The 26,709-nt window shown below is 39.6% G+C and overlaps 1 protein-coding gene across 1 annotated transcript in view; it reads left to right on the forward strand.

The window, feature by feature from the left end:
* The window catches only part of LAMA3 (laminin subunit alpha 3), a 140,038-nt gene that overhangs the window by 69,488 nt on the left and 43,841 nt on the right, over positions 1-26,709 (forward strand). The window contains exons 31-45 of the mRNA XM_033155046.1: positions 313-439; positions 533-672; positions 2,301-2,416; positions 2,703-2,914; positions 4,920-5,124; positions 6,259-6,403; positions 8,080-8,220; positions 9,442-9,606; positions 10,455-10,556; positions 11,748-11,831; positions 13,477-13,707; positions 18,244-18,357; positions 21,042-21,151; positions 23,555-23,635; positions 25,680-25,786. Of these exons, the coding sequence (XP_033010937.1) occupies positions 313-439; positions 533-672; positions 2,301-2,416; positions 2,703-2,914; positions 4,920-5,124; positions 6,259-6,403; positions 8,080-8,220; positions 9,442-9,606; positions 10,455-10,556; positions 11,748-11,831; positions 13,477-13,707; positions 18,244-18,357; positions 21,042-21,151; positions 23,555-23,635; positions 25,680-25,786 (2,080 nt within the window). The remainder of the gene's footprint in view (positions 1-312; positions 440-532; positions 673-2,300; positions 2,417-2,702; positions 2,915-4,919; positions 5,125-6,258; positions 6,404-8,079; positions 8,221-9,441; positions 9,607-10,454; positions 10,557-11,747; positions 11,832-13,476; positions 13,708-18,243; positions 18,358-21,041; positions 21,152-23,554; positions 23,636-25,679; positions 25,787-26,709) is intronic.

Genomic DNA, 26,709 nt, shown 5'->3' on the forward strand with positions numbered 1-26,709 from the left:
AGTAATTCTTGAAGTCACCAGCTGTGCCTCTCTTTTCCTCTAAGGACAGTCCCTACTGCAGCTTTCTATGTCCAAGCAACAATCTGAGAATTAGCAGGATGAGAATTCAAACAAGAGATTTCTAGCATTTTTTAAAAAAATTACAATCCTGTACATAAACTTAACATTCTTTTTTATATAAGATACTTTCCCACACTTTCAGTTGTGCTAAGTTGAATAACCAGTAGTGTGCAAAGATGGTGCTTGGACATTGCCACACTTGGACTACAAATAGGATGAAGCTCAAAACACAAAACTTTTTTATGTTGACAGAACCAAATTACTTTGCATGGGAGAGTGACACATTTGGGCAGATACGTGTTTGTCATACAGTTTTACCAGCCGGAGGACCCAACATTTCCTGTACATGTGACTGTAGATGGAGGACGACTCTGGTCAGGTGAGTTGGGTTTTACACGGGTTTAGACATTTTTAGCATGTTTTGAGTTTTCACAGTTTTCATTTTATTTTATTTTCCATTTATCTGTTTTAGGGTCCTTTAATGCTTCATTTTGTCCACATATTGCTGGATGCCGAGGTTTGGTGATGGCAGAAAATCAAATTGAACTTGACATCCCTCAGCATGATATCTCAGTCACTGTGAAAATTCCTAATGGAAAAATGCTTGTGTTGGTAGGGTTTGTTATATTCAAGACAATTTAATTATTATTTTTTAAATATTAATTCAACTAACTAACTAACTAACTAACTAACTAACTAACGTTATATTGTCACCCCAATTCAGAAGTTCATTACAAAACAAATGCAAAAATTAAACTACAGTACAAAACAATGCAAACTATTAAAAACTAAAAATACATTTAAAATACAGTTTTGCTTAGTTTTTTTTAAACATAAGAGGACAGGCCAGACCATAAGACATACGTTATTTAAATAGCCTGGGTGAACAAAAATATCTTCCCCTGGCACCAAAAAAACCACAAAGATGGCATCAGGCAAACTTCAAAGGGATGGTTGTTTCGTAACTGGGATACCACTACCAAAAAGGCCATTTCCCTTGTGGTTACCTGCTTCACTTTGTTTGGCAAGGACATATGGAACAGAACCTCTGAAAAAGATCTTAAGATTCTGATAAATACTTGTGGGAGAAGGCAATCTTTCAGTGAACATTGTCTCAACCTATTTAAATTAGGCTCAGAAACAGGCTGGGAACCAGTGCGTTTGACAACATACAATTGTAATATGATCAAACTGCCCAGTCAATAAATCTGTAGTCCTATTCCAGACCAATGGTGATTTTCTCACTTTTTAAAAACACAGCTCCACATGCTATATACATTGTAACAGTTTAAATGGGAAGTTGCCCAAAGCATAGGTAACAGTGGTATAGCTACTTTCATTGAGTCACACAGGCAGCTGTTGCAGCTTTCTTTCAATCAGGGAAGATTCCTTTTATATGGATAGAGATAGGCAAATTACAATATTTTATGATTTACGGTAATAATTATAAAATGTTTTGGTGCTTATAACCATACATCCCCATGATGCTTGTTGAATGAGCTGGCTGTTTAGAATTACAGTATAACAAACAAACAAACAAACAATTATCCAGTCTACAACAATTGGTGTATGAAGGCCTGCTTTGAAGACTGCTTAGAAACAGCAGTTCAAACATTGCCACCGTGGCACCAAATGAAACAAGATGTTGGGTTGGGAACACATCTCACCAAGTCTTTAAAAAGCTCCATTGGCTTCTGGTCTGTCTCTAAGCACAATTCAAAGTGCTGCTTCTCACCTTTAAAGCCCTCCACTGCTTGAGACCTCTGTATTTTGAGGGAATCCATCTGCTTCTACTATATCAAGCTGTTCCTCAGGAGCTCTTCTGAGTGCTACCACTATGTGGCTGCAGGTGGCAATGGAGGAGAAGACTCTTTAGACTGTGATGTCTTGCTTGTGGAACTCTCTCCTGTGGGAGTCCCTCCTGGTCCCCTCATTAACATCTTTTAGGCACCAGTGAAGAACCGCTTTATTTCTCCAGATTCTGTTGTGTTTTCTGTCTCTGCTGTGATATGTTTTATTTATTTCTCCTATTTTATTGGGTTTAATGGGCTGTTGTTAAGTTTCTAATGCAGGGTGGTATGCAAAATAAAAATACTTTAAGGCCCTTGTTTTCTGGAGCTCCTATCAGTGCAGTGCAAGTGCCGTTTGCATACACATTGCATTGAATGAATGGAAATTGGAAACAGTGCTTGGATACTTAAGATTAAACATATCATTTCATTTCTTTATCATTTTTAAAGGAACGTGTCCTGGCTGTTCCAGCAGACAGCTACAGTTATAGACTTCTTCAGAAAGACACTGTGGACAAGTCATTTGATTTCATCTATCATTGTGGTGGGAACAGTTTTTACATTAAGTAAGTCAGCCTCATATTCCTCAACACCAAACACACCTGTTATTTATTATATGGTTACCAGTTGATTAGTTAATTTATTTTACTTACACTGTCTATGTAATGTTGCAGTGGGGAATCCGTAGTCCTCCAAAAGTTGTTGGACTCCATCTCCCATCATCCTCAGCCCAATGGTCAAGAATGATTTGAGTTGTAGTTGAACAACATCTGGAGGGCCACAGGTTGCCCACCCTGGTGCTCATAGTGCTTTGCAAATTACAGTTTATTTATTTTTCTTTTCTTTTAACAGCACTGCCACTTCCTCAGAATTCTGTAGAACGTCTGCAAGGTCACTTGTAGCTGCCTACAATGATGGGGCGCTGCCTTGCAATTGCCACAGAAATGGTGCCACCAGTCGCACTTGCGACCCTGTGGGAGGGCAGTGCAATTGCAGACAACACATCATTGGCCGCCAGTGTAGCAGGTGTCAAACAGGCTATTATGGATTTCCCTTTTGCAAACGTAAGGATGTCATTGATAACTGTTGGGAGAGGTCATGTGCTGGATTACACTTTTTTGGAATGTTGCCTAAAGAGTTTAAAGTTTCATTCTGTATTTCATTCCAGTTTTATTTCCCTTAAGTTTATAGCCTGTCCCATCAGTGGTCATCTATATGCAGGTTTTTTTTTTTTTTTAAATGACCAAAGCAAATATTAATGCAGCTATTACATTTACTGATTCCACAAAAAGCCTTGGTTCCCTCTCTTTGTGGGTTTTTGAGAAATTATTATATTATATAATACTTGTACTATTGGCGTTCAGGTGTCACTCTAAACTATGTTTTAGCAAGATGTAAATGAGCCTAATCCTCTTGCACATACATGTTCCCCGATTTCCTCTCCGTATAAGTTTTCAGAAGCTTTCTCCTCTGCTTTTTGTTAGCCACAGTTTGTCTTACTGCCCAGACCAGCAAACTGTAGTTAACATTTAACTATGGTACTTTAAAACCATGGTTTTTGAAGTTGACTTGTTTAAGCAGGCCTTAGAGGAGGCTAGGCTCATTTATGTTTTGCTATACAATAGTGTAACGTGACATCCAAGTGCATCTGTAGTAATATCAACATTATTACTGTTAATAGTTTTATACTGCCCTTTTGTAAACCAGTCAAGACAGTTTACAACAAAGCATAACAATAAAGCAACAGTATCATAAAAGCATTAAAGCGATAAAGCATAACGAACAGCATTACACGCAGTAGTAGGAGCACTAATACTGATTTAAAAGGCCAGTTAAAAAGATACGGTATGTCTTGACACATTTTCTAAAATGGAGAGAGACTAGGTACTGATCTCCGCTCTGAAAGGAGTGCATGCCACAATCTGCACTTACTGTACTCAAAGTCTGCTCCTAAGCAACAAACTTGCACTTTCAAGATGTATGTCCCTAAAGTAAGCCATTATATGTATGGTCTCAAACAGTGGTTTATCGTATAGCTGTAACTGTTATGTGGCATCCTGTCTTCTCACCATTTCCCCTTATTTCTGATTTAAGTTATAAGTCCTATGCTAAAAAAGTTGGACTTCTTGATAGAAGCGATGCAGAAAATAGTAGAAAAACAAGAACTCAGGCCACAATGATGATTCAATTGATTCATCTTTTTCAAGTCTCTTATGGATAGATTTATTTCTTAAAGTTTATATACCAGGTGAAATTAATGTGCCAGGACAAGGCCCTGTTTCGGTGATTGTTCTTCAGTTAATAGAGTCTTAAAGTCTTAAGGCCGATGTGTACTGGTTGCTTAGTACATGTTGACCTTAAGACTTTTAAGACTCTATTAGCTGAAGAAGAATCAGCAAAACAGGGCCTTGTCCTGGCACATTAATTTCACCTGGTATATAAACTTTAAGAAATAAATCTATCCATAAGAGACTTGAAAAACTTGAATCAATTGAATCATCATTGTGGCCTGAGTTCTTGTTTTTCTACCATTTTCTGTAAGTCCTATGCTGGCATGAAGCTGGTTTAGAGATGGGGCTTCAGAGGAGAGCTGTGGAAAACACACTGGGCGGATCTCAGTAGAGAGAAAGAGGTAGAGGGCAGCACAGCAGTGCTGGTCTCTGCAGTTTTGTGGTCCAGGTCTGTGTACAGCTGCAAATCTTTCTTGTATGCCAGGCTTTCAAGTCTTTCTTGCGCCTCAAAAAACCCTGGCAGCAGAATTACACCTTCATGTTCTTCCTAGAACTTGAGATATCTGAGATGTTGTCTTTTTCTAATTGTTTTTTATTGTGCTTTTTGTGTTTGTAATTGGAAAAGCCTAATGCTTATCCTAAATTACTTCCTGTAGCATATGTATGTTTCATTGTTTACTTTTTAAACTATTTTAAGACCGTTTTATGACAAACTAAAGTTGGTATGAGGCAAAATAAGCTCTAGTGGATTTTTTTATACTTCTATTCACATTTAGATGAACTTGCATATACTGGTATACAATATTATTCATGTGTTAAATGGTTCTCTCAATCCCAGCATGCAGCTGCGGGCGGCGACTTTGTGATGACATCACTGGAAAGTGTATTTGTCCCCCTCAAACCATTAAGCCCAGATGTGAAGTGTGTGTGAGGCAGCACTTCGGCTATCATCCCCTCGCTGGTTGCGAGGGCTGCAATTGCTCAAGGAAAGGCATTATTAATCCGGAAAATGCTGAATGTGATAAAATTGTTGGGCAGTGCAAGTAAGTCCATATTATCAGGCTACAGTTTAAACTTCCATGTTCGGGGGGGGGGGGAGGGAATGCAAGGGAGAGAAATGGGATGGGACAAGAAGCCCTTTTCTTCAAAATAGGCATCTATGCAGTGTTAATTAACTTCTGAAAAGTGGAATGCCTAGGAGCTTTAAGTGTGTGCTAAGAGGTTGGTTTACTCTGAGAAATAATTGTGGGAGACAGTATGCTTTATTGTTGGTGTATGCGTCGTTATATTTATATACAATATCTATGTCCCACCCAATAGCCAAGGTTCCCTGGCCTGCATTACATCATGTTATGAAAGAATAAGTGTTTCGAACTTCCCACATATGAATCAAATTTGGCAATTGACCTAAATCATTTATGGTGGTGATTGGGTGTGTTTGGGAAGAAAGACGCTAACACCATCAAGCATCAGCTGAGGAAACAGGGGAACCTGTCCCTCTTACCTGTGGACCTAACCAGAAGAAAATGGGATAGGGGCTGCTGGGGTTAGCATCATACAGACATGTGACTTCTGAACGACATACACTTCAGGCCGGTCAGCAGCCACATGTCTGCTGGCCACAGAGCTACTATCTTTCCACAGCTTCAGATCTATGCAGTGCACCAAAGCTCAAAGTCCCAATTTAGTGTGCAAATTTGCTTTTATTATCAAGATGTGTGGATATCGCACTTCAACACTGTGCGTATTGTGCCTCACCTGTGTGCGGTGTTCTTATCTTACTTGCCTTATGTATACTTCAAGCAGAGCTTTGAACCTTGTTTAGTCCTTCAGGCTAATCTGTTATTCAGATATTTTAAAAAATGCCATTGCTGTATACCCCTGTGAAAGAAAGCAATGAGTTTTAATCATGAGGTCTTTACTTGAAGAACAGCATTCAGTTATAGCTGACACTTCTAAATATTTGTTCCAGCATGTCTGTCTTTGATGCCTAAATTATATCTAAGAAACACTGGTATTTTATGACATCACAGTGTGATATTTATTTGCTAATGGAAAACTACTGTATACACTGATTTTAATACTGTTATATAAAGACTCTTTCATTGGCTCACTGAGTTTCCAAAAAAGCATACCTTTTTCAGAAATTGTTTTTTGGTTTTATTTTGTTACTGAAGATGCCGCATAGGAATAACTGGTCGACGGTGCGATCAATGTGCTTCTGGTTCCTATGGTTTTCCAAACTGCAAACCCTGCGAATGTAACAGAGAAGGAACAGAGCCAGATGTTTGTCATCCACAGACAGGAGTTTGCCTCTGTAAGGTCAGGTGCTTTTGCATTCAAAATTGGTGCGACTGTAATTGCCAGGAGTTTGTCCTTAGTTAAGTAGTGATGATTACCGTTCCCATGATTTCTTAAGGAATAATAAAATTCTTAATTAGCTGTATAGTGTTTTCCATGTCAGAATTACCATAATATGAAACCAATGGTAATTCTTAAATGAAGCTAACACTTGCGAGCTTCCCAAGGAAACATTTGTTAGTACAACACCTTGGTTTGCGAACAAGCCTCGGAGGGAAACATGTAGCAACACTGCTGTTCCTCAAGTGTCTATTTCACCATTCATCCCTTATTTCAGAGGGAAGCAAATTCACCTCCTGCTGAAATCAATAGAAACACTTCAACTGGATTCTGTTATTATACAGATTGATCAAGAGGAACCCTTGTGCAGAAACCTTTTCTCTCTCTCTCAAATACTCTCTACTCCCAGTAGTGCAAATGGTGCTAGAAAAACCCACTCCCGTTGTCCTGGGGATATTTGTGTACACTGCTCCAGTATCTCATGTGCACTGCTTAGCACATTTCTAGGACTCTGGTTAACAAATGCTGGTGGAATGTTGCTAACTTCACTCCAGCTGCCCACTTCACTACTAATCATCTAGTAATGGGCTCAGTGAACGTAGCAGTGGATTTGCGGGAGTTATGCGGTTGTGACCCCACATTCAGCTTCTGGCTTATAGTATCATAGAATTTGGGGGCTGGAAGGTGACCCTGATGATCATCAGGAATATGCACATGGTCCCGTATATAAAGTGTTAACTTGATGTACTAACTGTTCATTGCCAAACTTTGATAGTGCTTCCAAATAATCATTTCCAGGAGTAAGTACAAGTGCAACAATCCCTTGAGTTTCGTTTCTCTTTTTCTAGTATGATTAATTTAGTTGTCTTATCAGCTGCACATCACATATATTTGGTATTATTGTAATTCTCTGACATGGTGGCTATCACACACATAGCTGGGCTCAGTCTTTAAACTCAGAACGATTGTATGCTGATCTTTGCAAATTCTAAAATAAACCTCTTGGACTAAGGTTCAAATCAGAACATTAGTTGGTTATTCACCAGCTTTTACAGTTCCTAAGTGTTCTGACACATGGTTGTTCTTGGGTCAAAGATATCCAAGTGCATTTTAAAATGCATATTTTGCAAATTTCTGTGCAGAGCTTTAAAATAAAAATAAAATCCAGATCAATGTAGAAATGGAACAGAACAGACTTATGGGTGAACACATGAAATAGCAACAAGGACCAGAAATAGATGGATTTTTCTCATCCCTGCTTCCAACTAGATCAAGAGCCTCACAATATTGTGTGTGTTCAGTGTGACTCAGTCTGCGACTGACAGCAGTCAAAATGTGTGGCAATCCACAAAAAAGGTTTGCTTGGAAGCACCTTAATTTTAATGCACACAAGCATAGTATTGGTGGAGCTGCTTCTTATGCACTCAAAGGAGCAAAACATATGCATGTCATTTGCTTGAAACTCCTTTCAGAAGGAGGCAACCTCATTTGCATTTGTGCTACTGTGTACTGAAAATCAAGGCGATGAAACAATGTTATGTATTATTTTGTATGTATTTTACAGCTTTTTTCATGTGTATATTACTGCAGGAGCTTTATGTGGAAACATTTAATGACTTATTGCAACTGACTTATAGGAGAATGTTGAAGGTATTCAGTGTGACATGTGCCGCTCTGGGTCGTTTTATTTGGACTCTGCTAACCCGAAGGGTTGTACCAATTGCTTTTGTTTTGGAGCAACCAATATATGCCGCAGCACAAATAAACGTAGGGTTAAGGTATGTTTGCTGTAAGTTATTCTTTTTTTCAATCACTATTTTAAGGGGGCAGCTAGCAGGAGATCTGATTGGATTTCCCGTTTCCTTAAATTCAAAGTAGCTATGGCATGGGGAAATTGGATTGGGCTTCGGTGCCATCAAGAATTTACACACTTCACTTTCCTCAGTCTAAATAGCCCTCTGCCTGAAGGTGCTGCTTGACTTGCAGGGAAAAACTTATAGGTGCGCTGCTTCTAACCTCTTCTTTACATTGAATGATCCAATCATGGATCAAGTCTTGTCTAGTTTTGTGACCTAAAATTAAAGACTTTTTCCAATTTCAGTCTTACCTTGGTTCTCGAATGCCTTGTGACTCAAATGTTTTGGTTCCCCAACGCCGCAAACCCGGAAGTAAGTGTTCTGGTTTGCAAACTTTTTTTGGAAGCTGAACGTCTGACACAGCTTCCATGGCTTCCGATTGAGTGCAGGATGCTCCTGCAGCCAATCTGAAGCCGTGCCTTGCTTTTCAAACATTTTTGGAAGTCGAATGGAGTTCCGGAACGGATTCCGTTTGAGAACCAAGGTATGACTGTATTAGAGTCACTGTTTTTATGTCTGAAGTTGGGGTTGTGACTTTGTATATACATGTGTCTTTCAGATGTATTATTCCCCTCCCCTTTATGCCATTGTAATTTCTTGGAAGAGTTAGGGCTAATTGAGGCTGTTGTTGAGTTTGTGGCTGGTACTTTTTTCCTCAGCCTTTGGCTGACTGTTGATTGCAGAAGAGAGTTTGACTTGCTTATTTTCTGTGAACAGAAGCAATAAATTTTGCACATCACTATAACACACAGGCTTTGTGTTCCACTCACCGTAGCAATCCCCATGGCAAGCCTCTCACCCCTCCAGACACATAGTTTGTCAGCACTTGTGCATTGGGTGGCTTCCCAGTTCCCATTTCTTGTTGTAGTGGGGCTGCAGAAGGGTTTCTATGTTGTGATGTGGCTGGTATGTGTGTAGAACCTCAGCCCACAGAATGTAATAACTTGCCTGAGACGGTTTGTGGTGTCACACAAAACCAGCAGCTGTTGCTCATGGCAAAGAGTTGGGAAAACTTCTCACATGAGGCAAAACAAAACATTTTCACCAGAAAACAGGTAGTCATGCACATTAACTATTGCTCTGGGAAAACTGTATTCAGTATAGAAACTTCGCTTAGTGTCTTATTGTCTGCTTCACTCTTAGTTTGTTGATATGAGGAACTGGCACCTAGAAGCTGTGGATAATGGAATGAGCATCCCTGTAACTTTCAATCCAGGCAGCAACAGTGTCGTTGCTGATGTTCAAGAACTGCCTCCCTCCGTGCACAGTTTATACTGGGTAGCACCACCATCTTACTTGGGAGAAAAGGTACATGACCCTCAAAGGTGTTTTCAGAACATTGTTACCACCCAAGGTCAATAGTAGGGCTGGGTGATATATTGATATACTGTCCAAAACTGGTTTGAAGTCCATATTGTGATAATGGTTTCATAATTTTTGACCTGGCATTATATCACAAGGCGTGATGTGTGTTAGGGCTGGGTGAATGAATGAATCCATTTATTTCGCTCACTGACCAGAGTGCAACGTATACAACAACAGAGAGCATACAAACATAAATAGATTAAAATTAAGCTTGTCTCCTTAATTTTATAGCAGCAGCACACAATTTAGCCACTTTTAAGGTACAGTAATCTCTGGTTCCCTGTCCTCTATTAAGTATTTTAAGTAGTAATCATCAGTTCTGCTTGGGGTTTGCTGCATGATTGGAGTAATAAATAATAGAGCATCTTAGCTTGTAGTACTGACAGTTTAGTAGGGCAAGGGTCAGCAAAACATTTTCAGCAGGGGGCCGGACTATATTTTGGAGGGGGGGAAGGAATGAATTCCTATGCCCCCGCAATGCTAAGTGTGTCCTAAGCATGCTATTTAATTCGACAAGGCTTAGTCCTAGGTTAGAATTGCGGCCTTAGTCACTTTTGAGCAGCTAGCAACTTGTTATGCCTGTAGAAATGCCATCTGAAGATGCATGTTTCAGAATACATTACCCCTTTCCTGATCCGACTGCTTCTGCACCTCCGTTAATCCTGTGTTGGTAGCACTGGAAATGTTCTTGCAAGGGTCAAGGTACTGAGATAAGTGTGCTCTGAATACTTAGAAACTATGTCATAAGCTCTCATAATAATTCTCATCATCTCTTTAAATATGTTGTTCAGCTTTCTTCATATGGCGGCTACTTGAGCTATCAAGTTAAATCCTTTGGTTTGCCTAGCGAAGGCATGAATCTACTGGAAAAAAGGCCCGATGTGCAGCTTACTGTAAGTGAAAGTTGCCCGTGAAATCAAGAGTCTTCCTGTTAAACTGTTTTTAAGGGTTGTTCTGCTTTGTTCAGGTGGCATTTTCTCCTCTCCTGCTTCTCCCTCTCCCTCTCCTGCTGCTCACTTTATGCAGCCTCTGTGGGGAGAGGCGAAAGCCTGAAATGTGTTTATTTGAATGTGCTATCTTTATGACCACATGAGAATAAATCTGCTAGAAAGATGGCTTTAGCTTCAGCTGCAAGGAACTGGAAGACCACACATTAAAATAAACCTGGGATTTCCTGGTTTTGGTATTTACTATTTCTTGGAAGAAAATGTTGAGGCCAATCGAGAATGAGCTGTGTTAGCTTAAAGCCTGCTCCTAAACTTTCCCCAAGAACCATCCTGGTCTGAATAGAGTTTTTACACTGTTTCTATTTTACAGCATTCTAAAATGATGCAATAAGCTTCCAGGGTGAGGAACTCAAAAAAAATGCAGCTCTCTAGGGGTTTACCTTTTGCTCTCTAGGCACAGGTCTGCTCTTTAAAGCATTGTGTCTGAGTGCTGCTTCTTCTTTTCTTTTCTTTTCTTTTCTTTTCTTTTCTTTTCTTTTCTTTTCTGCCTCACCATTTCCCCCAGGAAAGCCTGCTCTTTAATGCTGAATTGGAACAAAGAGCAATTCAGGTTTCCCACAGATTGCCATTTGCTCCGATTCAGTGGTAAGAAGCGGATTTTTCCGTAGGGCCAAAAAATAAAAATAAAAAAGCACTCAGACATGTAGCTTTAAAGCACAGACCTGTGCCTAGAAACATGGCACAAAAGGAATTCTGGATGAGCCCTGGAGCTGACCATTGGGACTCTCCTCAGGCCACAAACCCTGGCTGGAATGTGTCCCTGAACTCTAATAATTCCTCCTGGTTGCCTGGATGGAGGGTAGAATGGAATGGGTGTAGAAACTAGACTACTGTACAAAAGCAAACTTGGCATTCATTGCTTCACTCACTTTTGCCTCTGGCAATGCCACCCTCAGCCTGAAAAAGGTTCCCCACCCCCACCCCTACTATACTTTAATGTTAACTACATTTCCTTTTGTTGAGATCTAATAACAACCGAAATATCTCTCAACTAATGCAGTTTTGTAAAGCATGCTAATTCTGCACGTTGAATATTATACTGATGTTTGAAATGGTACCGGTAATATTTTTGCACAGGGCCACCAAATGAAAATAATCTATGTGGATCCTAACAACCCTTTGCCTGACAAACAGTATTATGGATCAGTTCGGCTACTTGAGGTAAGAATCATGGAAGTTCCCTTTCATAAATCACTAGCTGACATTTCTGCTTATTTTAGAGAACAGCATCAGAAACAGTCTCGCTTCAAAGTATACTTTAAAAGCTGCAATTTTTAATACTCTTATGAGCAGGTAAAGCTCACTGAACAAAATTTGCTTAGGAGTAAACATGTGTAGGATTGTTCTGTAAACAATTGTTTGCTTCCTGTTGTAAATATTTGAAAATGAACAAATGTGAAGAAACTGTGTTGCAAGTACATTCTAATCTGGAACAGAAACCATACAACAAAGAGAATATCGCTATGCATGTCAGGTGAAGCCTAGTTCCCTTGCCTCTTGGTCAATAAGGAACTGAGAATATGAAGCATAAATGGTATATATGAAGTTGCTGTATACTGAGTTAGATGGTACGATTGGTGCTTACTTGAAGCATAGATTTGTGAGGGCGTCATGCAGGCACTTGGGTCTCTCCCTAATCTGGACTGCAATGGGGTCAAAGTAATGTATGGGTTACAGTTGTTATTAATTCTAAGGTTCATTAGTTGTGGAAAGTGAGTGGTTTTTTGCTGTATATTTTCCTAACTTTTCCTTTGTATGAGACTCTGGTGACTGTTGAGCTTGGCGAGTCTGTATACTGCAAATGGTACAACCCACTTTCCAGAAATACTTCTCCAGTATTTTTCTCTCTCTCAACTAAATTAAATACTTCCTTTTGTGCTGCACCTGGACTTCTCACAGCCCGAGGAAGTATAACACTTTTGAAAAGCCAAACTCTGAAAAGGGCTTCAGATTATTCTGTTTAGTGCCTCATTGTTGTCCAGAAATAGTGTCATTATTTACAGTGAAACAGCTGCTTGTTCCCGCTGTCTCAAAGTCAAGTTGGGTTCTCGTCAGGCTCATGCCTGAACTTGAAAAATAAAGGTACTTTTGAGTTATATTCTGCCTTCAATTACATATGTGCTTGCAAATGGTTTGAGGCCTTTCCAAACAAATCACATTTTGATGCATGAGGTTTCCTCTCAGGCATTCGTAGTCTAGCCTACAACGAACTCTGTCAATGAAGTGTGGATGGATGAGTGTATTTCCGTTCCATGTCACTTTCACATGAAATTTAAATATATTTTTGAATGCATTTTCTCATAGAATAGCACAATTATGAATGTATTTTCTCCCAAGTGTGGATTTCTAAATGTATTTTATTATACTGTATTCATATATGCAATTTAGTATGGTTTTTTTGTTTTGTTTTTCCAAAATTGGCACCCATTCATTGTTACTAATGAAACAGCAAATTTTCTGTGGAATAATTAAGCACTGGAAATTTTTTGCACAGCCCCGTGTCAAGTGAAACCTTTTGTTCCTGTCCTTTGTATGTTATTATTGTAATCTGCCCTTATATGTCTACTTCTGAGGCCAACCCTCATTTATTTTACTTTAGTTTAGATTGTCTCTTGCTTGGGTTTTCATTCTGCTAGTTTCCTTTTCCCTTAGGCTAGCAGCACCCATTGCTTCTTATAAGGCATGAACCTATTTTATTATTATTATGTTTAATCTATATCCCTTTGCTTGTGCAGCAGTATTTTTTACACTGAGTAGATTGCTAATCAAACTTTCTCCTAACTTTAATTATATATTGAATGTGCAGGGAAACTTCAGACATGCAAGCAGCAATAGCTTCGTATCTCGAGAGGAACTGATGATGGTCCTGTCTAGACTGGATGGATTACGAATCAGAGGACTTTACTTCACAGAATCTCAGCGGTTAACCTTGGGCGAGGTCGGTCTGGAAGAAGCCTCCAATGCAGGAAATAGCATCGTTGCTTTGGATGTAGAGACATGTTCCTGCCCTCCTGAATATATGGGTGATTCATGTCAGGTAGGAAATTGTCTTTGTTTCTGCTCTGCATCATTCATGACACACGATAACAGTATTGATTTAGCTATAGAAACGAGAGAGTGTTATTCATTCATTCTTACTGGTTGCCTTAAAAGCACAGTAGAGACGTGTTCCTGAACAGTTATGTTCGATGGGACATTCCACCTTCACAGTGTAGTCCTTTTGTACTAGTTGTACTTTATTCAGCTATTATATATTTATGGAGTTTTATAATTTATGGAGTTCGTTTTAATTCATTTGTGTGAACAAAAAACTTCAAACATCCAAATGACAAAAATAGAACCAAGAAATGTTTAAAAGTAGAACCAATAAAATACAACCCCGTTTCTAAAGATGTGTGAAGCATAATATTTCAGCATTTCTTTAGGTGAATACAAAAAAGTCAGGCTGTGGAGGGTTTTTGGGATGTGTGTGTGTGTGTGTGGATTCATACATATGCTGAGCCAACTAGCTAGTTCCTCAGTTGCCAATCAGCAGGAGTGGTCATGCAATAGATATCTCCCTCCCACTCTACCAAGACATCATTGCCATCAGAAATTTCTCTGAACACTATTCTTCCATATTATGCCCCATAATGTTGTGTGACAGGTATATTCAGAATTGTTCAGAAGTAAAGGAGAGAAAAAATTGCCTAGTACTTAATTTTTTAACCTGAAAATCTGGGTTTGACTGGTTTGATCCTACATACGGGGTGGCCTGGGAGCCTGAACCCATCCTCAAACAACATTTTCATGCCTCCCAGAAACCCACTGATATTGGCAGCAGTGGGGAGGAGGAGGAGGAGAAGGAATTGAAAGTAAGGAGAAATAGGAGGAAAGTAGACATGGTTTTGGAGAGATTTAAATCTCCATCTACTCCAGCTCCCTAGTGGGGATGCATATTACCGCCCGCCCCCCATGGCCATCAGATTGATTATTTGATGAATGGGAAGGGGGTGATAACTGATCTTCAGGTATTTTAATTCTCTGCATAAGCTTCTGCTCGTGGGGGTGACCAAAGACCGGTACCTTGATATCTGCACAGGAGAATGTGTTTTGACAGCTGCCATTTGTCATGGGAGAAAAGTTGTACCTACTCAGCTTCTGTCTTCTTCTGTGTTTTACTACCTCTAATAATGCTACTTGTTTGGTAACACTTCATTGATATGTTCATTGTGACTTTTCCAAGTAAATGCACTTGGATTGATGTGCAAGTCTATCTATTTTATTCTCAGGTTACAATAATAACATAAAGCTTGCTTGTCATTTTTAAAAATACTTTCAGAGGCTTAAAAAAAAATAAACTTCACAGTCTGTTATATGAAAAATGCAATCGATCAGCATGCCAAGGCTTGCATATAATACATTAACTAAACTCTTCTCATTCCTGTTCCTACTCACCATGCACAAAAATGCCTCTTTTGCTCCCTTTTCCTGGACTGATTAAAACATGTAGCCCAAAGGAAGGTATAGAACTACAGTACTCCGTAAAATAGCTCACACACCCTGCAATGTTTCCACAGAATTACTCAGCCTGTGATTTACAGTTCTAATCGTCTAGTACTGTCTGACTGTCTTAGGCAGGGAAAAGGTGATGCCTGCCACACCTTAATGCAGATATACGCTCATTTGCAGGAATTAGAAAGCGGTTCGTTAACCTCAGGAACTGCTATGTGTTGCACAACCTGACTCATGTGTGAAGTTTTAAAGGAGGGGCATATCACAGCACACAGACTGAGTCAGAGAAGCTGAACAATAAGAGGCTAGTATAAGAAAAGGGCTGCATAGCAAAAAGAGCCTCCTTGCATGTGAACAGCAAAGCCTTAAGCTAAGTAAAATGACGGCTGGAATGCAGAGGCCGGGCAACATTGGATGGCTGGTGTTGTGCATAGGCCTGCGGCACTGTTTGGTGCATGCTACACAACACAGGATAGCATTCCCTTATCTTCGTGACGGAGGGCAGCAGCAGCAAAATCACTGGGATTTTAAACCAAGACAGGTAACGTGTGTTCTCTCTCTCTCTCTCTCTCTCTCTCTCTCTCTCTCTCTCTCTCTCTCTCTCCCCCCCCCCCGCTGTAAGGTGTTTTTTTTTTTTTTTTGCTTTTTATAGCCCTGACATAAAAGTGTGTTATGCAGTATTCTGAGTGAAAACAACAACAAACTTATTTCTTTATTCATTGGACTATATTGTTTCCTGTAACAAACAGAAGACCTGCTACAAAATGTTGCTGTTTGAGTCCTTATCTGGGCAGTTTGTTAACCACTTACCCTAGACTCTATTGGTGTACAAGGTCATAGAATGGTTAGCCAGGCTGTTTCTATTCTTTTTTCTTTTTTTTTTAAAAAGGTTGGAGTCCTTGTTTCAAATACAAAACTTAATGCACATTCACTTTTACTGTGGCTTTGAAATGTTGACCGCCAGAGTGGTAATGCCATGTGGCCAGCAAAATATTTGCTCCCCATCCATTTGCACAAAGTGGACATATGAAGAAAGTGGACAAATATGCATTTGTCAAAACTTACAGTGCACACTCCAGTGTCCTCCATGGAAGTGTTATCTGCACAGGATATCTTACTTTCCTTCAAGGCAATTGAAAATGGAATTTGAGTGTGCAGGGAAACTACTATTGGAAGAACTTTAAAAAAAATATTAAACAAGAAAGACAATAACTAGCTTTACACCGATTATTTCATATGAACATCTCAAATAGTTCTCTTTAATTGATTTTTAATAATTGGGTCATAAGTAGCTTTATTTCAGGAAGCTGTTTTTTCAATAATCCATACTTTAAATGCCTGTATTGGTAGCTGCTGCAGGATAATTCCCTCTTGTGAACAGCATCAATTGTTGTTGTTTAAAAAAATGCTACTACAACCATTCACATAGACCTGTTAATTGCAATGGGATTTATAATCTTCATTTTGTTTGTCCTTACAATAAACAAGTGAGGTTACTCGTTATTTTTTTTTACACATGGGGGGCTTTGCCCAGCTCTAAACAATGAATTCATGGGAGAGATAGGACTTCAAGACAAGTTTCCCAGAACCACGCCTAAGGGCTAAAACTGCAAATGGCGATTCATTTAATTGTTTGTCCTTGACTGCTTTCTTTCTTTTACACAGAGGGAAGAAGCAATCTGGATCAGGACCCTAGCATGGGTTGGGGATTAATCCTTTGCTAATACTTTTTCCTCTGCAGTCTCAGCCAGGAATAAGGTGTCATGCTACAAGAAATGAATAGACACATGAAGCAGCTCCACACGATTGGGAAGTCTGAATGCGCAAGGTCTCCCATCATGTGGAGCACCTAGGGATGTACATGCCCCTTTCAGACTTCAAACTCCATGTATGGAGGACAAGGACAGGTCCAGGGGGGCTTGGTGATATCTGGGGTGGGCCCATATCCCTCCTCTCACTCCATTTGTTTAAGCACAGAGAGCATGCATACAGTACTGGGTTTGTCAAGATGCTCACATTACAACTGGACTTCATAGAAGATTATAGGTTTTGAAGAGGGGATGGTTGAAGTGGTGGCCCAGAGATTATCAAAGTTTTTTTTTTTTTTTAAACAATATCTTTTCATTGGTGAAAGCCACATTTTCAACTGATATGCTTTATTGGAACAGGACATGGCTTTTTGACAACTCTCTCTTTTTTCTTTTTTTTTAAAAAAATTATTACCCTGCTCCCCAAAATTCTGTCAGTTGACATTGATCGCGGAAGAGCAGCTTTGCCTCTTAAATGCTTCTAGTTGATGAACATTCTTTTCATGCTTCACTTGTCTTTGGGACAAGCCTGTACGTACAAATTGTGCTTCATATTAAAGAATGTATCTCATTGCTTAAACATAGTTTCATATACCCTCAGGTGAGGAAATCAGGATGAGGTTATATTACAGCAAGTAGTTTTGAAAATTAAACTTTAAACTGGTTAAATGCTAAGGAAGAAACATAGTTCTACACAAACCTATGGATCTAGAACAAAAATGCCTTTGGCTGTATTTTAAATACTTTCCTAAACTGGACTTATTCTGGAAACATTCTTCACAGAATATGAAATATATCCAGCCAGAACAGCCTTCAGGGGTTTAGGTTGAGAGAATCCTTCTTGACACATCTCAGAGCACTGATATATACAGCTACTTTTCAAAATGGTTGGGCAGTTCGTGGACTTTGGACATGGTTGACATTGACCACATTTGATCATATCTCAGTATGACAAGTTATGAAGGAGCCTTTTGGCCTCACACAGAGACCCTTGGCTCACCCCTTCGTGAAAGTGAGCAAACAAGCTGGGAAGTCTTCCATTAAGTATAGTTTCCTTCTATGTCCAAACTGAAAAACTGTGGCCACATGTCTTGGCTTACTAAACTGAGATGAATATTAGAATAAACCTGTGCCTCTTAATCATATAACAGGTATTCATATGACAATATTTAGCAATTTAATTTATTCTTCCTTAAAACTTCATAGAACACCTCTTTTTAAAGGTATAAACATATAGCCTTCTAAAAAAAAGTCTCCTTCATATGCAATAGGAATGCAGCCCAGGATTCTACCGTGAGAACAGTGGCCTATCAACAGGACAGTGTGTTCCTTGCGATTGTCATGGAAATGCAAATAGATGTCTGGATGGTTCTGGAATTTGTATTGTAAGTAATAATAGCAAAGATTGTTGAGATTTATCACTGCTGTTAGTTACTAACCACTGACGTGCATAGAAGTTTTGCTCTGTCCAGTACTGCACTAGATCGTAGGCCCTTCTGTCTAGTAGAGGGGGGGAAATTGTGCATGCAAAGCAATGCATATATTGGACCACTCCTCTGAAGTGAATGAGTTCTATGAGCACATGTGTAGTGAACTCATAAAGTGTAGTGATCTCATAAGGGTGTCTGTTTTGGTCTATTAGTACAAAAACAACAACAGCAACACCCCCAAAAATTGCATGGTACCTTAAAAACTAACAGATGTATTATTGTGCAAGCTTTCATGAACTAGAATCAAATTAATCCGATGCATGGAGTATTGTCCAGCAACACTCCATGCATCTGATGGAGTACACCCTCAACCATGAAATATTTACTATAATGAAATTGTTAGCCTTCAAGGCACTGTATATCTATTTGTTGTTTTTCTCGTAAACATAGGTAAAATATTATCCAACATACAGTATGTGTAAGAATGCAAGTTGTTTACCTGGAATACAAATCTGTGTGTCACAATAATAAATGCTTCCATCTCTCTAATCATTTGAAAATGGCACCCAATCTTTTAAAAATGTAACCCATTTAGCAGTGCATTCCTCTGGGAAACTTTAGTTCGCTGACCCTATTTATCTGAACCATGATTGTGGGTATTGTAGTATGATTATGCCAGCTGCTTGCTTTGCAGACTTTAAACACTCATCATAAAACTGCATTTTACAAAAAAATAATAATTACAGAATTGCTGCCACTTTTGTGTCTCCAGTTTTCCTGGTAATGTGTGGCTAATGTGTGATGTGATGCCATGGCACTGCATTTCCCACTACCATCTCAACTTGTTGGCTGTCTGAACCAGAGAGCAGAAAACATTCAGGACAGTAACCATGTCACACATTGATAATAAGCTACACGTTGATAGAAAGACTAGAAAGTGGTCGCAGCATGTTTCTCTTGTAGTAACTAGTTCTGCTCAAAGAGTGAAAGCTACAGAATGCATGTAGGAGCATGGCAAGAGAAGGTAGTTCCACACATTGGAAATGGACAATTATAATGCAGACATAATTGGTAAATGTCTGACTTCTGCAAACTAATTTTGCAGCAAGATGCAAATCTCGACTGAAATGAATTGTGCTTTGAAAAGTGTAATTTACCATTCTGTTGCTAAAGAACTTGCACAAATATGAGCTCTAGTTGAAGGATCAAGGTTTGCATCAATAGCACTCTTTGTGGATTGTTATCTTGTATTCTGTTTCACTGCTTTTGTCTCAATAGTTTATTCTGAAAAGTTATCATAGGAACTTGCCCCCTGTTCACTGCCAGATTCATTGCATGGGTGCCTTTTTCATTATGAACCTATTTTGGCTGCATTGAAATCATCTGATGATGATTATGCAATACTTCCCTTGACTTTGGTTTAAACAAACCCTTTTGGGTTAATCATAGGAATTGTTAGCCAAACCAGCATGTTCCAGGAGATGTATGAATCATAAGACATTTTGATTAGAGAAATGGGGCAGGCCATGACAAGAAAACACCCAGGCAGGAAAATCAAGAGAAGACTAGATTTGTAAAGGTTTGCTTTTTTGGCCTTGCTCCTGCTGTTTTAATAGCTATGCAAACTGTGTTATAGCTAGTGCCATATATTTGTTACTAATTAATGCAGCTTGCATTCTGTGTGGACTGTTTGATGACTATTGGTTCCAAATTCAAATTGAAAGATGGACGCTTTCAATTCATTTTGCAGAGGAAATAGGTTTTCCAGGGTGCAGTTGTGTGTCCCCATAAAGTAAAAATGTTAATTCATAGGTGGCAGTTTGATGATCTGATCAGGTTTTGTTGCTGTGACAGGTAAAATTATGCAACAGAACGAAAGAACAGCATCCCCCATCACTCCCCCCCCCCAACTCTCTTTCCCCTTTCTTTCCCCTGAACCAGGGGATGTCCAGGACTTTAGTATCTTATACCAAACATAAACAAACTGTGAAAAAGACTGTATGAATTGAAAGTGGAGACGCTATATGTACTTTTCCTTGTTGGTTTATTTATTTTGTAACACAATAAAATCTTCAATAAAAACTAATTTTAAGAAAAGTTGTTGTACCTGTCCTGAGGCAATTGCCTCCCTGTATTAGTGTTGTTGTTGTTCCAGTGGTGTTGGGACTTTTAAGTCCTATGCTAGGGCTGTTAGAAGTACAAAAAAATATTTTATTGGACCAGTCTACCTAGATTTGAGACTATATAAACTTGTTCAAACTAAAGGGCTAAACAGAAAAAAGGGTAGCAGGATATTCATTTATAGAGGGACTCGAATAGATTGTGAAATGAATCCAAAGTTGCTCACAAGTATTAGCATCGCTTCCAACTAAGAGGTCGATTCTTGGATGTGTAGTTATTTAAAACACTGACATGTTAACCAGCTGTGTGGATACTGTAATATTCTTCCATCTCTGGCCCCAGTTGAGCAACTTTTCTATAATTCAAGAGAATGAAGACATTGTCAAAGTCATATGTTCTTGCGGTAATATAATTGTGTGGAGGAAATGGCTTGGAGCTGATCAACTCTAATTTTCTACTGCTGATAATTGAATTGCTGTTAACTCTCTGGTTTTATATATTTGTACATATTTTAAAAGAATTGTCAGCATAATACTGCTGGTGAGAAGTGTGAACGCTGTAAAGAAGGCTACTTTGGAGATGCCAAGCAAAGAACCTGCAGGGCATGTCGCTGTCCTTTTACAAACAGGTACTGTGTGGGTGTGGGGGAGGGATGCTAGGAAAGGAGAGTTGTGTTTTTCTTGTGCTTGGCACATTGACTGATTATTTGATTGTTTAATTTCTATACCACTTAATATATTAAAAATATCTCTAAGCGGTGTACAGAACACTGAAGTAACAACAGACAACTTAAACAAAATATTACAAAAATACAGAGTTACATATAAAAAATGTTACAGTAACACAAAGTTACTAATATATATACTACGGAGAGCCAGTGTGGTGTAGTGTTTAAGAGCGGTAGACTCGTAATCTGGGGAACCAGGTTCGTGTCTCACTCCTCCACATGCAGCTGCTGGGTGACCTTGGGCTAGTCACACTTCTTTGAAGTCTCTCAGCCCCACTCACCTCACAGAGTGTTTGTTGTGGGGGAGGAAGGGAAAGGAGAATGTTAATCCAAACTCCTCCTCCTCCTCCTCCTCCTCCTCCTCCTCTTCTTCTTCTTCTTCTTCTTCTTCTTCTTCTTCTTCTTCTTCAATATCAATTCATTTACCTTCTGACACACCTTCCCTCTCAGGCTCTGGGTTCTTGCCCAGGATCCAAACAAACTTTTAGCTCACCCACAAAAGTCTCACAGTGAAAAGAGTTCCTGGAAACAGCAGACATCACCCTAGTCTCTCACTCTAGATTTGCTTTTTTATGGGCAGGCCCAAGGTGAATGGTACTTCTTCAGGCTGCCCATAGCTGTGTCCCAATCAGCTGCACTCTCCACACCCAGTTCAGGTACAGCAGGTTAGTTGAATGGTCCAGTGGGTCCAGAGGATGGGGAAAGGACCCCCCACACACACACACACTGAACAGCTCTTTCTTCACCCTTTGTCCTTTCCTTATCTTCCAGCTGCTTGACAAAGGTGTTGGACCATTCTGCCATGAAAAGAATTATGTCTGCTAAGTGTAGTTCTTTTTTGAATGCTTGAGCCTTCCTTGAGCATGTTATTCCTTAGATATGGTGTATTTTCCCATGTTAGTATGGTTCCCTAAAATGGGACACCTGATCCTATGATAGGAGTTCAAAAAGCTATCACTGGGTGATAGCAGGGTGATGGGGCAGATTGCAGCTGTCTGATCTTCTTGAAATACCACCGTTTGCCGAAAGAATATAGGTGGGACAATTAATGACAACATTGCCTGTGTGGACAGAGCACACTGCAGTGTATGACAGTGGCCTTTTGGGTTTGTTTTCATTTCAAGGGGTGATAGGAATTGATGAAGATTACATTGGACCTGAATCTTCAGAATGGAGCTTGGCTAAAAATGTTTGGGATCCTGTGAAGTAGCAAGACCCTGTAGCACTTAAAATTAAGATAATTAATGGCCAAGGGCCTCAAACATTTGCCGGTTGCAAAAGCAGAGGTCAAGAGCCTTATGAAAATAACTGATAGACTATAGATGATAGATAGATAGATAGATAGATAGATGATAGATAGATAGATGATAGATAGATAGATAGATAGATAGATAGATAGATATGGAGAGTTAGTTTACTTTTAAGAATTTTTTTCCTCTGTAAACTCACCAATGGTTTTCCCTAGGAGTGTGTAGAAAGTGATTTTTTAAAAGCAAACAATAGTGCATGTTTTACATCCTGATCCCTGTGCCTATGCAACATATGTGTTGCATAGTTGAATGGTGGGTGGGGTACCAAATTGTATCAAGATTCCCAAGGTGCAAGGATCTTTTATTGGGGGAAGGGAATTGAGAAACTGCACCACAGAGGAGAAGCAGATGTAATAGGACCGCTGTCTGAGCAATTTGATACAGTATCAGATCTCCTGCTTCCTCTCATCCCCCTTTGTCACCAACAGGCACTGTTCTTGTGCAATGAGTGAGATCCAGTGAATTGCACAGGTGCCATCATACAACACATGCTCAGTTCACTGGGGTTACCAGCCACTATGAGCCTCATAAAGGGTGGGGTGGGCTGGTAGCCTGGCATAAATGCCTTGCTCTGCTATGTGGGTATAGACTAAATCTTGTGCACAATTCAGAGAAACAGTGAGTGAGTTGTCATAGAGATTATCCATGGCTATGCATCACCAAATACAAAGATTTCTGTAGATAAGAATGCCTCACTTAGAACCCTCAAGGAAATGCAGTACATTTATATTTGCTCAATAATAACACATCAATAGATGTCATTTTCATTCCCTATTCCCTTTTTAAGGATTTGGTTGTTTGCATTGTTAAGCAGAACAAACTGTTCTCAGAAGGTCTAGGAAGATAGGCAGCAATACACCTGAACTCTCAATGATATTTGATATTCTGGCAGCAATTTAAACCTCAGCTTATTGCAAGATATTGAAACCTGTCTAAATATGCCTGAAGTGTAAAACATATTTCATATGTATTGTATTTCTGTCCCTCCCCCCAGTTTTGCTAATGGATGCGCGGAAAATGGTGGAGAAATTCAGTGTTTCTGCAAAGAAGGCTATACTGGAATGCACTGTGAAAGGTGATTGTTTGTCTCAATATGGGTTTTCTATTTAAAAAGTGGCACATTGCAAAATATTAGCCTAATTCACACATCATGCTAAGCCAAACCATGGTTTAGCACAAACATACAAGCATGCAGGCTACTGAAGACAAGAGTGTGGTTGCTTCACTTCCTTGTCTCCTATTTTATGGCTCTGGCATGAACTAAACCATGACTTGGCTCAGCATGTTATCCAAATCCAGGCTTATGATTGAGCACTCTCCAGATTAACTGTGAGTCATCAACCTAGAACATGCCTTGGTTATAGCTTGTGGTTAGTCTGCAGAAAGCTAACTCGCGTGCCCAGGTTCAAGCAACACACTTAGCCAAGGTGTGGCTTAGCTCAGTACAAGTCTGCAGCACAATAACAAGGAAGCAGCAAAGCAGCTACAGTCTTCTTTCCAGAAGCCCCCACACATGGATGTTTGCACTAAGCCATGGTCTGGCTCTGCATGACAAGTGTATCAGCCCATTGTGTATTCTAAGGGTGTGCCATATTAACATACTTGGTCTACAGTCCAAGGCGCTGTGGGGTTTGAAAGCACACAGAAAGCTTTCTGCAAATACAACCTGCTGCATTCAGTTCAGTGTTTCGGGAAGTCTGCACATTCCGCTGGGATTGTGCACACTGTTCTTGGTTTTGATGTGAATTACACAGATCTCCTATTGTGCATGAGAGCCCTTGTATGCACTTTGGAGCATTTGGATCTGAGCAGCAGTGTGAAATACAAGTGCAGTCCAAATAAATTTTAACTCTGCTAAAATTTTACTGATTTCAAAGGAAAGTATACTTTCCCACCCCGCTGGATTAAACCCTATATGTAATAATATGTTGGACATCTCACTAAAGCATAGTTAAGCCTGACAAGAATTAACCTAGATGCACTTCAAGCAGCTTCAAAAAGGATGCCTTAACTGTAGTTAGTTGTTTTGTCCAAACTGGCATGTAGTGGTTCATTTTGAAAGAAGCCAACTTGAAATCAGCTTTGAATTTCAAAGGTAGGAATCCTTGGCCAAATCAATGCAGTAAAAAAAGTTGGGTACTGTCACTTTAGCCATGTCCACACTTCCACTTGCCCCATGCCTAGAAAGCATGGGTACAAGAGGTTTTGCAGGCTTCCCCCTTTCCCCACTCCTTTCCCAGGCAAAACCCACTCTTTAGTGCTCAATTGGAGCAAACATCAATCTGGAGAAAACCCCAATTGCTGTTTGCTCCAATTGAGCACTAAAGAGTTGTTTGGGGAAACCAGTAGGAGAAGAGGAAGTGTGCTTAAGCCCTTTGAAATGTGCTCCTCTTAATTTAGACTTTTTGAAACATCATCTCTGTTGGCTGATTTCTTTTCTCCCTAATCCTGGCTTGCATAACTTTGAATTAAGTTCTCTTTCTTTATGTTAATAATGACAACATATTGAATTTCATGACCACATATTAATTTTCTTTAAGATTCCAGGAGTCCTGAATTACATGTCCAGACAATGAGGAGCAACCAATTAGTTATTATCTAATACGTACAACTCTGGCTGGACTAACTGGTCCTTTGCCTTGTGGGACAATAGTCTTCAACCTTTTCATATCAAGGAGGCACTTTTAACCTAAACATGCATTTGGATACCCATTTATTAACCTTTTAATATGTATTTGGGTTGTGGTAGTGCTCTGGTTGCGATCTACATTGAATCAGACCCACAAGTAGGTCCCAACCCACCAGTTGAAGGCCAGTGTCATAGGAGATCTGAAAGAAACAATATACAGTCAAGTTTTCCAGGGGTTATTATTTTTTTGTCAACAGTTGGATTTGCTTTCTGCAGTCCTTCAAATGTTACAGCTAACCCCAAATATTTGATGTGATGTGTTAAGAATTTTTGTGTGTGAAAATTTTGTCAGAACAGGCAGTTACAAATTAAATCTAATAAAATGGCTAGATTTTACAACTGGATTTTGTGCAAACCATGATGCCAGCAGATGTTTCAATCTGAGTTTATAATGTTTTAATTGCAAGTTGTGTTTGTTTTCCCTGTGCAGCTGTGCTCCTGGTTATTTTGGAAACCCACTCAAATATGGAGGTTACTGTCAGAAGTGCAACTGCCCTGATAACGGCCAGCTCATGACCTGTGAGCGCCTGACTGGGGGTATGTAGAGTTGTATAGCTATTCCTAGTGACTGTATTCCATTGAACTGTACAACACAAAGGAAATTGTATGGACTCTGGACTGCCGCTGCCAGTCAGCGTAAACAGTAATGAGCTAGTTAAACAGATAGACTGACTCAGTATAAGGCATTTTTCTATGTTCCTATGCTGGTGCTAGGATTTTTTTTGCTGCTCAGGGAAGTTTGCAATCCAACCAGGAAACTCTAGCTGTTCAGGAAAGCCCAGCAGACAACCTGGTTGGCAGAGCCTGGAAAGTGTTCTGAGCTGCAGTCTGGTAGCAGCTGCACAAGGTCCTAGCTCTAGCCCACGTAGCTTTTGGCATAAATGCAATTCATTCATTCTTAATATGAATCGACTGAGATGCTTTCTTTCTCAAAGGTAATGTTAACTATCTTCCATTATGCAAAAGCTCCTTCACTAGAGTTGTGTTATTGATGGATATATTCTGCAGAAAATATGTTGTCTTGCTGAAATTAAAGGTTGGCAGGACAAGTTTGAACTTGACTCAGAATGCAGTTTTATTTCAGGTTTTGAACTGCTTTTTCCACATCAGCAGCAGTATCACCTGTAATCAGCAGACCAGTTATTTTAGTAGGTTCAGACATAATTGCGGTCTTCCATTAGATTACTGAAGCATTTAATTGCATCATCACAGACTGTCCTTAATACTGCACAGGCTGTAATAAAAGTTGCATTAAAGGAAGGTGCCAATTAAATATATCGTGCAATATATCTACGGGGGATTTGTATGCGTGGTGGTCAATGGTTAAATGTGAAAGACTACGTCCCCTGCAGTTTTTCCAATTTGAGCTTCTAGCTTCACATTTTCTTAGCCTGAACAGTTGCTTTCGATTCACACAGTAGCAGACAGACAATCTACCGAGAGGCTGAATTCATCTGTCT

Source organism: Lacerta agilis, chromosome 7, assembly GCF_009819535.1.
Source record: "Lacerta agilis isolate rLacAgi1 chromosome 7, rLacAgi1.pri, whole genome shotgun sequence".
Lineage (NCBI taxonomy): Eukaryota > Metazoa > Chordata > Lepidosauria > Squamata > Lacertidae > Lacerta > Lacerta agilis.